The 14,097-nt window shown below is 37.9% G+C and overlaps 1 protein-coding gene across 5 annotated transcripts in view; it reads right to left on the bottom strand.

Annotated features, from left to right (window-relative positions):
* The window catches only part of LOC117416552 (leptin receptor-like), a 36,261-nt gene that overhangs the window by 8,818 nt on the left and 13,346 nt on the right, over positions 1-14,097 (bottom strand). For 4 of the 5 annotated variants that reach the window (XM_034027696.3, XM_034027697.3, XM_034027700.3 and 1 more), the window contains 9 exons: positions 12,355-12,401; positions 12,122-12,177; positions 9,950-10,228; positions 7,258-7,381; positions 5,668-5,873; positions 2,516-2,661; positions 2,070-2,214; positions 1,228-1,515; positions 117-231 (listed from right to left, as the gene is read on the bottom strand). In XM_034027696.3, the coding sequence (XP_033883587.3) occupies positions 117-231; positions 1,228-1,515; positions 2,070-2,214; positions 2,516-2,661; positions 5,668-5,873; positions 7,258-7,381; positions 9,950-10,228; positions 12,122-12,177; positions 12,355-12,374 (1,379 nt within the window). In that variant the 5' untranslated portion in view covers positions 12,375-12,401. The remainder of the gene's footprint in view (positions 1-116; positions 232-1,227; positions 1,516-2,069; positions 2,215-2,515; positions 2,662-5,667; positions 5,874-7,257; positions 7,382-9,949; positions 10,229-12,121; positions 12,178-12,354; positions 12,402-14,097) is intronic. The other variant, XM_034027703.3, reaches the window with a different exon arrangement.

Raw genomic sequence — 14,097 nt, forward strand, 5'->3', positions numbered from 1 at the left:
TTATTATTATTATTATTATTATTATTATTATTTCTACATATTGGAAAATGTTCTCTTTTTTTGATCACTTATCCAGCTTGTGCTGCTCACCTCAGACCTTTCCTCTCTTTACTCACCGATACATGAACCGGATACAGCTTCCCTGGGGCAGCTGTATTCCATTAGGATTCCATTTGCAAGTCATGTTGGTTTGGTATCCATTGGTTTCGCAAGAGATCAGAAAGTGGATATCTAATAAACAAACAACATTTCAGACACTGACTAATTAATATAAAACAATTTTGGATACATTTTACAGGTGCTACATGTACACTTAGATAACAGAGTTGTTACAGTATTTATTAAATGCACTTAATAATAGAATCTCAAGTAGCAATTTACAGTGCCTTAGATGATGGCACCCAACAGGTAGTACATTGCAGGTGCGAAGATCCCCAATAGCTCATAACTTGGAGATGTAAAGATACAATAAACATTTAATGTTGTCTCTGTCTTTAAAACAATGAGTTTGGAAGGAGTACACTATGGAGAAGGAGATCTACATCTACCCACACTGGTACACTGTTAAGTGGAGAAGGAAATTCAAGTTGCCCATTGTAAAAGTCAATTCTATGTATGTGAAGTGCTGTTTCAGCATAATTTAAGAGAGATGTAAACATAGACTCTATAAGGACTATATGAGCTTAACAGAGACTACAACCAAACAAATTGCTTGGGTGAAGTTGACTGAAAACATCTCCTCTATAACCTGTCTGAAAGGGCATTCCCAGTTAGAAGGTAATATGGCTAATTATTATTTTGACTGTAAGCTAGATGACTACCATTTTTCAGCTAGGGAAATGTGTTGCAAAAATTGTGATGTTTCTGTACTTTGAAAAACCTATGAATGTAATCAAATGTAATCATGCATTAGATACAATCATCTGTTAAGAATGATCTTTTATTAATCAATAAACTGTAATTTGAATTCTCTATTAAAGTCGAATTGTGTGATTCATTATAATAAATAATAAAGTTACCACAATTCCCTACATAAGGATGCACTAAATCTGCACACTGAACACAAATCCATACAAAAATATAGTCATCTAACCTATATAGACGCACAGGCCAAATGCGATAACAAAAAGAGCAGGAGTGAAAAAATGCAAACGTCTCAGTCAATTCAAGACCAACCTCACATAATTGCAAGTAAGAAAGCATTGCCTTACTGTAGTTCAAGCTTACCTACAGCATAAATTTGAGCATAGCGGAAGTTGCAGTCCGATGTTTCGCCTGTTTGCTGGCAACACTGTAACAGGTGATAACCTCTGGGTTTTGAAGGACTCACATTAGGCAGGGTGACCCTGCTCACATGGTCATTCATGACAGAATACAGCTTTTCAGGAACTTTTTCGGAAGCATTCAGCCACCACACCACCTTTTTTACACTCGGGCTCTGGTTATTAAATACGCAGTATACAGTTACATTCGAACCAGCAGCAGTCAGCACTGTTGCAGGAATATATGTCACTTCTATGAAAGAAAAAAAAAAACAATTGTAAGAAATGTTAAGTATACAGCACTGTACACCAGCACCCTTTGTGGACTTCAGTATCCATGTTCCACTGTTTAGACCACTCTGCTCTGCTCTACTCTTCAAACTATAATCATGTATGCCTAAAAACTGGGTTTTTTTTGTCCATTTTTGTTTAGAATTATACATATCAGATGTTCAAAACCAGAGCAATAAAAGCACAGATGTTCCTGCAGGCTTAGCTTCTATGAATAAGAAAAGGCCTTCATTAAAGAAGTTCTACAACTGCTTTTGTAAAGAAAAGTCAACGCTGCTGTAATGCCATGCCCTGGGCTTTGCAGAGAGAAATAATGCTATCCTTTTTAAAAACAATAGCACATTTACAACTGCTCACCACCAGATTGCGCTATTTATCAACTTTCTTTTTTTTTTTTAAATGAAAGGTAAATTTAAGCATTGTAAGTGGCAGCATTGCATGGGCCATTTCCTCAGCAGAATGTGGTATATATTAAATGCACACAGTATGCTCTGTGATGTTTATTTCCTTACTCACCCTGCACCCTTATATAAAGGGGTTCGCTCCAGTTACTCCAGAGACCAGGCCTCCTGTCCCGCTTGCAGCGAGCCTGAGCGGTATAATCCAAGCCAGCTTTCAAATCACCAGGAGTCACGTACGCTTCCAAGATACCTTCTACATTCTGTGTCAAAAAACAAAAAAACAAACACATATTTCTAAGCGATACCTGGGTGTACAAACTAAATGCAACATATACCCATTTTTTTATTGTTTTCTCCCCAATTTAGTAGTGTCCAATTCAGAGGTCTATTTTGACTGTCTAAAAACAATGGTTGGTCTAAATAACTCTGCCCTAAAATTTCTGTGGCAGATTGTATTGTTGTTGGATATATTAGTGTAATTAGGTGGGTCTATAAATCTACCCCAGGGGAAAACACCCAGCCTCTTGGGCTTTTGTTCAAAGAGATCCACTCATGTCATACCGTCCAGGTATTCTCAGTAGCATTTACAGAATAGCGGACTTCGTATTGCAGATCATAAGGTGCTGGCTCTGGGCTTCTCCAGCTGATCCTCGACACCCCCTCTGGAGTCATCTCGTACTGCAGGCTACGTGGTGGGTGAGGCTTCACTGTGGAAAGAAAATCACTCATTGGTCTTAAAAAAAATCAGATTTCAACAACTACCTCGTACTGCAGGCTACGTGGTGGGTGAGGCTTCACTGTGGAACGAAAATCACTCACTGTTCTTAAAAAAAATCAGATTTCAACAACTACCTCGTACTGCAGGCTACGTGGTGGGTGAGGCTTCACTGTGGAACGAAAATCACTCACTGGTCTTAAAAAAATTCAGGATTTCAACAACTGGTTTGAACAAATATTTATACATATCTAAAAAAAAATAAAGCAAATACAAAAAATAATAAGAAGCAATAAAAAAATAACAACTTAGCATAACTATACTTGGATGTCAATACATAATACATAATAATGTGCTCAAAATCACTTTACCTTGAAGATGGTCTCCCTTATGTGTGGTAATGACTTTCTTAGCTGAAGCTTAGGGGATGATTCAACCCAACAGCACCCGTGGTACTAGCTGTGGTATGGCAGCAGTCAGTCTATACACGTGTTTTAAAAGGGTTCTACAATTTTAACCTACGTTTCTGTCAATTCTTTACAAATGATAATGTTCAATTACACTGCATCTCTACGGGGTCAGGATCTCTCATTTTCTTGCTGCACAGAGTATGTTAAAAAGCCTAGCTGTGCTCTATTGTGTAATTTTCTGTAAACCAAGAAGTCTCTTCAAAAGATCTGTAATATTACAACCATTAAGTGTCTCCATATTATTATTTTTTTTATTAAAAGGATCATATTTAAGGGATACATTATATTATCTACATGTATCCTATTTTGTATGTTCTGTATCATTATCTATTTGTTTCTGCTTGGGTGGTTATATACTACTGGTATTCCACTTCCAAAATCGGAATTTCTAAATGGAAGGGATTTTAAAAAAAGACCAGTAGGGGAAAAATGCCAGCAGGTGTCTTTATTTGAAAACCAATACCCTGGCAATCCTTATGCTGAATTACAAGATGTACCTATTGTTTTGGCCAGTGTAGCCTGCAGCCAACAAATTCAACATTTAGCCAGGAGCATACTGTACAGTATTGTTTATTTATTTAGCAGACGCCTTTATCCAAGGTGACTTACAGAGACTAGGGTGTGTGAACTATGCATCAGCTGCAGAGTCACTTACAACTACGTCTCACCCAAAAGATGGAGCACAAGGAGGTTAAGTGACTTGCTCAGGGTCACACAATGAGTCAGTGGTCGGGATGGGATTTGAACCAGGGACTTCGTGGTTACAAACCTGTTTCTTTAACCACTGGACCACAGTCAGCTGAATCAAAAAGACAAATAACTTACAAGTATCGCTTCAACAGCTGAAGCTGGTATTCACATGATGTAAGTGGCTCTAAACAAACTGAAATGATTGTGCTTTATCTAGAGTCAAGCTGGTGACAAGATTACATTACTGAAGTGATGCTTCCTGTTTCTTAACACTGTGTCCTGTTGCTATAGTTTCCGGCCTTCAGTAAACATCCTCTCTGGTGAGAAGTTAATCATAATGTATTTAAAGTGGGCACGTTGATGGGCAGAAGTAACAAAGGGAAATACGGCTTTGCAAAATAAGTGTCTGAAGGTGGTCTTTTTCTTAACCCAGTTTGTCAGTAGCCGACAACATATGCAAGCAATAATTTGAGGTTTAGAGACTTACCTACAAGTACTGTCGTAGCAATCCCACTCTGTTCATACAGGGAGTGCTGTGACGTGTGTTAATCAAAACTGTAGTACTGTTATCGCAGGAAAACAGGATTTTCAATCCCAAAGATAAAGTATATGGCAGAGAGACTCCACTTGTCATACAATTGTCTTGAATATTCTTCTGGATGAAACCCAAAGACTTACACAAATTAAACTACGCAAATAAGAACACAAACCACAGCGCTCTGCTGGTCTGTCTGCTATTGCCCCGTTTATCTACCTGTTGTTTCTTTAAATAAATCCTGACCTCACAGTAAATGATTTCAGTCTGTTTCCAATTACCTTGCCCAGATATTGTCAGCATAGTATTTCCAGCCGGTGTGATAAAGAATCAAAATCTAATCTTTTTTTTTATCTCGCCAGCCTATAATTTTCTTTCTGCTGAACCGGATAGTGTGATATAAATGTGGCACTTTACATGACATGGCTTTGTACATCTGGTTGCATAGTAAATACACTGCACTTAAACAACTAAAAATGCACTTCATTCCAAAAAACGTTCATATTTAATTTCCAGTATAATAGCTAAAACTGGGCAGTTTTAATTATCCAGCAACATGGTAAATATTAAAGCTGTTTTAAAAATCACACACATTTGGCTTGTGATAGTGTTACATGGACAAGGACAATCACTGCAGAGAAATGTGGCCTGTCATCATGCCCCTGTAAAGTGTATGTTCATACACAATAACTTCAGATTGGTAACTATCTTATTGGAAGATAAGGATGAAAACAACAGTATTTGGAAGACAGGAAAAACAATGTGAAAGATCAGGGGTGGCCCAGTTGGCCCTTATCTTAGTTTACTGTAAATTGTTTTAATTGAACCAAATAAGCCCCCATACAGACTCTAAAGTAGTTATTTATTTTGTTTTACCTGTTAACCTGTTACAGGAGACTGTGTGGTCCAGTGGTTAAAGAAAAGGGCTTGTAACCAAGAAGTTCCTAGTTCAAATCCCAGCTCAGCCACTGACTCATTGTGTAACCCTGAGCAAGTCACTTAAATCATCTTTCGGGTGAGACGTTGCTGTAAGTGACTCTGCAGCTGATGCATAGTTCACACACCCTAGTCTCGTATCTTGTAAAGTGCTTTGTGATAGTGGTCTACTATGAAAGGCGCTATATAAAAATAAAGATTATTATTATTAACCTGTTATGGAAGCCCCCTCTAGAACTGTGACTGGATACCTCTCTGCTCCAGGTGACTGTTTGATTATAATATTTTGTGCATTCCAAAAAATAACCCCCAAAACGAAGAACCCACTCGTGAGTTCCAGGTTTGGGGTTCAGAGTGTCAAACTCACCAAGGTCTCCCGGAGTGGCGCGCATGGCTGGAGCCTCTACACGGCTCTGGTGATGTGTGACTGATAGGAGCAGGGAGTAGGTGTAATTCATGTTGATTCCAGGTATGACACACTGCAGGGCTTCCTCCCCAGAACAGCTGCTTTGATCAGCAGGAATAACAGCTTCTCTGTGTCCCCCAGACAAACCCTCCGAAGATGAGTCTGAGCTAAAAAACATAAAAACATAAAACCATAAATAAATAAATAAATAAATAAAAAACCAAATACAGGATTTTTTTTATGTAGTCCTGAATTTTGCCCGTACACATTTATTTAATAATAAATAATCTGTTTAAGACAGATACATTAATGAGGTTTATTCCAATGATTTAGCACAGTATGCCTGAGTTGGGAATATACATTGCTGACATGATCTTTAAATAATTTGAAATACAGGTTTGAAGTTTACAGAACTCTTAACACTGTTTTCTGGAAACAATTTATAGTAAAAAAAATAATAAATAAATGACAAATCATTAGGTTGCTATTTTATGGTGAATGCATTCTTGAAAATGCATTAAATATTATAATGTACTGTATACTGCAAAGCAGAAGGGTTAAAATAGAAAGCAACGATTTGGCTCTAATTAGTTGTTTTATTCACAGGTAATTCAAAGCCTTTTCCAGTACCGGTATACAGTATTTCTAATGTCTGCTGTACAGAAAATCTCCCGATGCAGTAGCTACTAAAACAAAAACATGTTCTCCCTTCAGATCCCATGTTGTTCTCCCATGCTGTAGCGGCGACTCAAAAAATTATTTCAAGGAAATTTCCTGATAAAACCATAATGAATGAAAAATGTAACCCAGCATGTTCAATTGACTCTTTCAACTGCTCACATTTAAATGACGCTGCAAATACGTCCAGTTTTTAAACTCTGTCACCAGTATCTTCCCTTTTCTATATATATTTGTTATATAAAGAACAGCTTATGCTTACTTATATTAATTAATAGGGCAGCCACATAACATACAATCATTATATCTTCTAGGGGGCAGCAGTGTGGAGTAGTGGTTAGGGCTCTGGACTCTTGAACAGAGGGTCATGGGTTCAATCCCAGGTGGGGGACAATGCTGCTGTACCCTTGAGCAAGGTACTTTACCTAGATTGCTCCAGTAATAACCCAACTGTATAAATGGGTAACTGTATGTATAAAAATAATGTGGTATCTATATAATGTGAAATAATGTATAATGTGATATCTTGTAACAGTTGTAAGTCGCCCTGGATAAGGGTGTCTGCTAAGAAATAAATAATAATAATAATAATAATAATAATAATAATAATAATAATAATAATAATAATAATAATAATGAAGAATAGGCATTCTTCAAAGGCGCTGTACATGTCAGTCAGTTGCAAAAGGTGTAATGTTTCATAACATTTGTAATGTTTTACGGTGCATAAATAACTCAAAGGGTCTGTTTTAATGGATAAACAGCAGCTCACATTAATACCACCGTCATTTCATTTCAATAATTAGTTAGGGCAATACAATTGTAATACATGGAAATTCATTGCATATTTTTAATTGGAAGCAAATGACTTACATTTCATAATGGAGCTTCACTGTAGATAACATGCTTGTGCCTGGCGGTCTGCTGCTTGGCATCAGATTACAAGTTAAATGGCTCAGGTTTCCGTCAACCCAGCACAGGATGTTCAAACAGAAGACTGAAAAAAAATAGCACAATAGCTCAAAGTCAAAGTGCGACGAAATTAATTAAAAGCAAATCAAGGGAGAGGATTATTACAAATATATCATCCCAGTTTAAACACAGAAAATAAATTGTATTGCGTTTCAAAATGAGATAAGTGTTTTGTTTTAATGAACTCGACTGTCACGACTCCAGAAATCATGACTGTCTTAGGCTGTATACATTGAAGTGGTTATGCTGGATGAATGGTAAAGCATTGAATGAAGTGACATTGGGTTGTTTTTGTTTTTGTCCATTTCTTGTTTTTGATTTTCAAGGCATTGGTTTCCTTCCTTATTGTTCTCTTCCAGTTAAAAGAAAAGCAATAGCCAGTCTCATAGAATTAAAGCATTAAACACATGTATATCCACATACAAGTAACAAGTGTTGCAAACAAAAGAAATAACTACTTCCAATTGCCCTGAGGCTGAAATCATTCAGACATTAAGGGAGAAAAATACAGCACTTGCATAAGTATCCTATTCCGTGTCATCATTCACTCAAACGTCATAGCTGCTGAGTGTGCACTCACTTAAAATGAAGGGATTATGAGAGTTTTTGATATTTGCAGTTGTGTGTTCAGGTGTGTACATTTTTGACTGTCATTTACAGGGTCATAAAGCTGTGCAGGATTTGTATATTGAATCTACAGGTACCCCTTAGTGACCCACAAACACACACAGGACTGAACAGATGCAAACCTAATGAATATATGAAAAGTCAGCACACAGAATCATTGCCTGAAGACAAAAAATGATTTTCCTTTGACACGTTTTTTCTTTTTTTAAATCTGTTGCAAAAGCGGACTTGTATCTTCTTCATTTTGCTGAATTTCATCAGTAAATTGAGAGACAGAGGAGTCTATTCATTTAATCTAAACAGCGACGATGGTTTGGTTTAGATTATTTACATGGCCCTTGAGTAGCAAGGTTCTGAAAATAAAACAGTGCATAAGCATCTCGTTAGTACATCTTCATAAAAGTCTTCAACAGCATGTCAGGAAAGGTCCTGTTTTAATTAGTTAAACAATGGCTTTATTTACATCCACTTTAGATCAGCTGAACAGAAGGGTTTTAATGATCTGCTGCAGCATACATCTCTTTTATTCTATAATTAAAACAGACCACAGTGTACATTCAGCAGCTACACAATTAAATTAAATACATTCCTGCAAAAGACCAGTCTAGCTACTGTCAAGCTCGACACCTTCGCTCCAGTGAAGAAAGGTAAAGACTCACACCTGTGCTCCAGTGAAGAAAAGTAAAGACTCACACACCTGCGCTCCAGTGAAGAAAGGTAAAGACTCACACCTGTGCTCCAGTGAAGAAAGGTAAAGACTCACATACCTGCGCTCCAGTGAAGAAAGGTAAAGACTCACACCTGCATTCCAGTGAAGAAAGGTAAAGACTCACACACCTGTGCTCCAGTGAAGAAAGGTAAAGACTCACATACCTGTGCTCCAGTGAAGAAAGGTAAAGACTCACACACCTGCATTCCAGTGAAGAAAGGTAAAGACTCACACCTGTGCTCCAGTGAAGAAAGGTAAAGACTCACACACCTGCGCTCCAGTGAAGAAAGGTAAAGACTCACACACCTGCGCTCCAGTGAAGAAAGGTAAAGACTCACACCTGCACTCCAGTGAAGAAAGGTAAAGACTCACACCTGCACTCCAGTGAAGAAAGGTAAAGACTCACACCTGCACTCCAGTGAAGAAAGGTAAAGACTCACACACCTGCACTCCAGTGAAGAAAGGTAAAGACTCACACCTGCACTCCAGTGAAGAAAGGTAAAGACTCACACCTGTGCTCCAGTGAAGAAAGGTAAAGACTCACACACCTGCGCTCCAGTGAAGAAAGGTAAAGACTCACACACCTGCGCTCCAGTGAAGAAAGGTAAAGACTCACACCTGCGCTCCAGTGAAGAAAGGTAAAGACTCACACACCTGCGCTCCAGTGAAGAAAGGTAAAGACTCACACACCTGCGCTCCAGTGAAGAAAGGTAAAGACTCACACCTGCACTCCAGTGAAGAAAGGTAAAGACTCACACCTGCACTCCAGTGAAGAAAGGTAAAGACTCACACCTGCGCTCCAGTGAAGAAAGGTAAAGACTCACACACCTACACTCCAGTGAGGAAAGACCAATGCTTTGCACGAAATTAATCTTTTGAGTCCTTGATGCTGAAAGAGCTACTGTATTCTGTACACTCTTGATACACAATGGTTCTTGCCAGCTGGCACAGAACGGGTCAAATAGATGTCTTGATCTTGTAACTGTACGTCACATTTTCTCTGGTTTAAAAGGCATCAAGCTCCTCTTTAGCTCTCTCCAGAAAAATGTAACAATACCCCTTTACCGTTAAAACTTGCAGACAGTTTGTGCACTTCCACTCCAACCCCTCCACTATTCAGAACAATAATGAAGATACTGTATACTGGTAACCTTAATTAGCAAAGCCAGTTAGAAATCAGAAAATGGCATCCCACAATAGAAATACATAAATACTACTGTATCATTCAGTACAAATGAGCATTGTCAGGAATCTTACCTTCCATAACCTTGTCATCACAAAGAGATCTCTGACTGTTAATGTCACTCCAAAGGTGGCAACGAGTTTCATTCCTGATGCCTGATCCAACTAGGTCAGTATTATGGGGGTTCATGGCACTTTCCCTGTTTGTTTGCTTGTTACTGTTGCCTAGACTTCTCTGAGAGGGATTTATTCCTGCAACGGTCTCATTATACAGATTGCAGGACAATGAAAAGTGCCAGGGAGGAATCCGAAATGCATTTGTGTCTTCATCAATAAAAATCTGAGCAACGGCACCTGAAAATGGAAAAGTCTACATGTAAAATGACAGGTGTTACTGTACAGTAGTGATTACTGTATTTATCCAAAACCTCTTTACACTATATACTGTAATGCAAAACCACTTTTCAGAGACACTGAGACTTTTATTGCACATTAGAAACAAAGACATGTTCTATTGATTTAGACGGTATTTCAGAGACTGGTCAGAATATATAATATTTTGACACAAGATGCTGTAACAAGGGTGCTGCTTTTTAAGTGTCCTTGTCATGTTTATGTTTTTTTCCCTTTAATATTTAAAGAACACTTTCTCAGGAGTCCCGGAAGGATATACTGTATTAATACCATGTTTTATTTTTGAAGATAACAAGACACAGTTTTTATTGCGATGTCTAGCACACAGGAATCAATGGATTAATTATGTGTGCTTTTGAATGTTCTCTCTAATATCAAGTGCCTAGGCTTAAAGCAGAATCATTATATAAGGCACTTCACACAAAAAGGTTGTGTTTGATGTTGGAGTTGTACATTAGGGTAGCTAGTTTGAAAAATACTGTGTGGGACTTACTACAGGTTACAGTTGCTGTTATTATAGACTGCTTGTCATTTGCTTTGGCTCCATCATTACTGGCTTCAGTATGTTCAGAACAGTTCATAAACTACCACTGAGTCAAATAGATTTGGGTTCCTGTGATCATTATGCAAGACTGAATGTAAATGGGGTCAGAGACAGTGATGTAATACTGGATAAAGCCTTTGAAAATCCCCCTCAAGAAAGCCACTTGAGGGCAGGCTACGTTGTAATTTATTGGAGCATTTTTAACTGGCATTTTAAAGTTCTCTTTAACTCTGTTGTTACTCTAAGTTAATTCTAAATGTGTTTTGATTTTTTCAAAGGAAATTGTATTTTGTACTTAATGGGTTAAGAGGATTATGCCTAATTATTGTGCCGATGTACTGAAATAAAAAGCGTAAATATCTCCAATCTGTTTTTTTCCTGCCTGACTCCAGCTTTCACTAATGAGTTAATACATCATATAAACTATTTCAAATAACTGGATACCATATCTAGCACCAAAAAAGAGGCTAAATGTTGAAAACTATGCAACTGCACAAAAGAAGAACATTTAAAGGCTTTTTCCATTATCCATCAGATCAGCAAACCTGTCTGGGGACTAGTTCCTCCCTCTGACTGAATCAGACCCATCATCCAATGCTGAGCCTCAGCACCACTAGCACTGACAGCAATCATCAATGGAACCTTCTGGGTGGCTTGTTCAGCTAACAGGCTCACTATCAAGTCCCCCATTATGTTTACTTTATTCAGCAGTACTGTTTCATGAACGCATTTTAGAATGGAAGGATTTAAGGGTTAATTTCTGACCAGTAGACAACAGAGAGCCGGGGCCCGACCAAGTTCACATTTGTGATTTCGTAAACCACTTGGACAAAGAAACATCTTGTATTTGTTTTATGTTTCACTGTTTATGCTGTATGTATTCTGCAGGGCTAATTGAGAGATCGTAGAAACCGAGATGAATGCATCGTCTACAGTACTGTTGTGTAAACAGCTCTAATTTTCAAAGAGCGTTTATTTTTGTATTTCTTCAGAATATATATGTCACCTTGAATGGAACTAGTTGGCGTCTTGTTTGAAGTGTGTAACGTGCAAATGCTGCACATGCCTATCACAGAATTATGATATTGAAGTCTGGTTTCTACAGCTGCAGTGTTACGGAAGCATGGTTCGGATTGGTCAGACCGGACTACCGGGGCTGAGATTAGCTGGAGTCTACTGTACAGTATGCCTTAAATCCGCTTGGTTAAACATGTTGAAAACAGCAAAAACCACACGCCGTGGTAAAGCACGTGTATAATCTGAAATTAATTTTACATGTAAACACTTACCTGCTTGAAGAGCTGCAGCCAAGCATAGGAGCCAAAAAACCTTTTCGAAAGAACCCCTGGACAGGAAAAAATGTATTATCAAAAATATACATACAGCAGTGTTCAGAGTTTCAGTATACTTTCCATTACAATTAAATGATGATCGTTCAAAGCCGTCACCCTCTTCCAGTGGTGCTTTCCATATTTAAGTTATATTTTGCATAAAAAAATAACAAAAAATGCTTGTTACTCACATTATTCTACTTGTAGGCATTCATTCTTCACATGTATGATTGATAGGCTGCAAAACAAGATGGTAAAACTAGCATCACACTGTCCAGTTTTCAAACTGTAACCAGTCATTCAATTACATGTGGTTTCTAGATTCCCCAGTAGGACTTGAAGATACAGATATATCACTGATAACTGGAACAATCTGGCGTACGCTTCCTCACCAAGGACTGTGCACCTTAAATGTAACGGGGGTGATAACTGGTCTGGTCTTTCATACACCCTCTTATGCTAAATAGTGCATTCTGTGGTCAGAAATAAAAGTACCTAATTAATTAATAATAAAAAAATGTAAATTAACGGTTTAAATGGAATTGGAGCAAGACGGCTACTTTTTATTCTGTCTGAAAACACTTATGTAAATGTGGCTGTTATAATAATAAATAAATGAATGAATGAATGAATGAATGAATGAAACCTGTACAATATGTTCTTTATTCCAACTGCATACTGTTATACTATACAATTCTAGTTGTGTATATATATATATTAGTCAATCATTTAATACAAAGTCATATCAAAGATGAAAATTAACATAACAACATTATAAAGAAGGGGAAAATAGCTATGCTTTTCCAATTTTTTATTAGAGTGCAATTTACCAAATATTTCAAAAATAATTTTTAAAGTGTGTGTACAAGTGCATTATGTTCTATTCAGAAAAAATAATAGCTGTTCATGAGGAGATGTGGGCTCCACTGCCTGCAGCTGAGAAGACTGAGCACATTCACGGGTGTGTCTCCATCACCTACACCTCATGTCCTGATAGCCAGGGGGGCATTGAAGTTCCTACAAATCCTCAGTTCTGTCATATGATATATGGGTTGCCTCTGAATACTTGTGACGGGCAGGGAAAGCCTAACATTTTATTTCATTGAAAATTAATGATCCGTGTTAAAGAAATAATGAAAACCCTTTCCCCCTTGACAGATTCTACAACACATGCATAAAAATGGATCATGTTTTCTTTCAAGGTTCTCTGCATTTAAACAATTATCAGCATCTGGGCCGATGGGAAATCGTTAGTCATACGTGCCTAGCCTTACTCTCCTATCCTTCAAAAATACATTGATGTTCTTTGCTTATGAAAACAAGGGGCGTTTGAATAGCTTTCCATTGAATGCAACTGTAATGCGGTGTGCACTCCCTCTATGCACCCACCAAGGTGACTGAGTAAAATGGTTTGAATAGAGAGACGTTGGCCCCAACAGAGGAAGGTGCTGGTCAGTGTAGAGCCGGGCCAGATTAAAGGACAAGGGGGCCCTACGCTAACCCATATTTTGGGGGCCCTATGCACAATAGCTTGTGAAACGGTGTTGTAATTAACAGCCTGTATGTAAAGTGTATCTGCAAGGAAAGCTTTCAGTTCTACGTCAGATGCATGTTCACCATTTAGACCTTGCAAAACAAATGCAATGTGTAACACATACTGATCTTGTGCATCAGTCGACTCATCAGTGTGACCACTGACAAGCAACCAGACTGTTTTACCAATTCCATAATCTCCTGCTTGTGATACTCGACAACTTTAGGTAAGTATTCATGTCTCAGCACTATGTGCATGGCGAATATTACACGCAGACACACAGCAGATCTGTACAGTTTAGTTAATGTGATTTTTTTTTTGTATGAAATACAAATAATTATGAAATAATGTATTCTTATTTCTAAAGAATATTGAAAGAAATCGTGGTATTGGGCTAATT

This window comes from Acipenser ruthenus, chromosome 12 (genome assembly GCF_902713425.1).
Source record: "Acipenser ruthenus chromosome 12, fAciRut3.2 maternal haplotype, whole genome shotgun sequence".
Lineage (NCBI taxonomy): Eukaryota > Metazoa > Chordata > Actinopteri > Acipenseriformes > Acipenseridae > Acipenser > Acipenser ruthenus.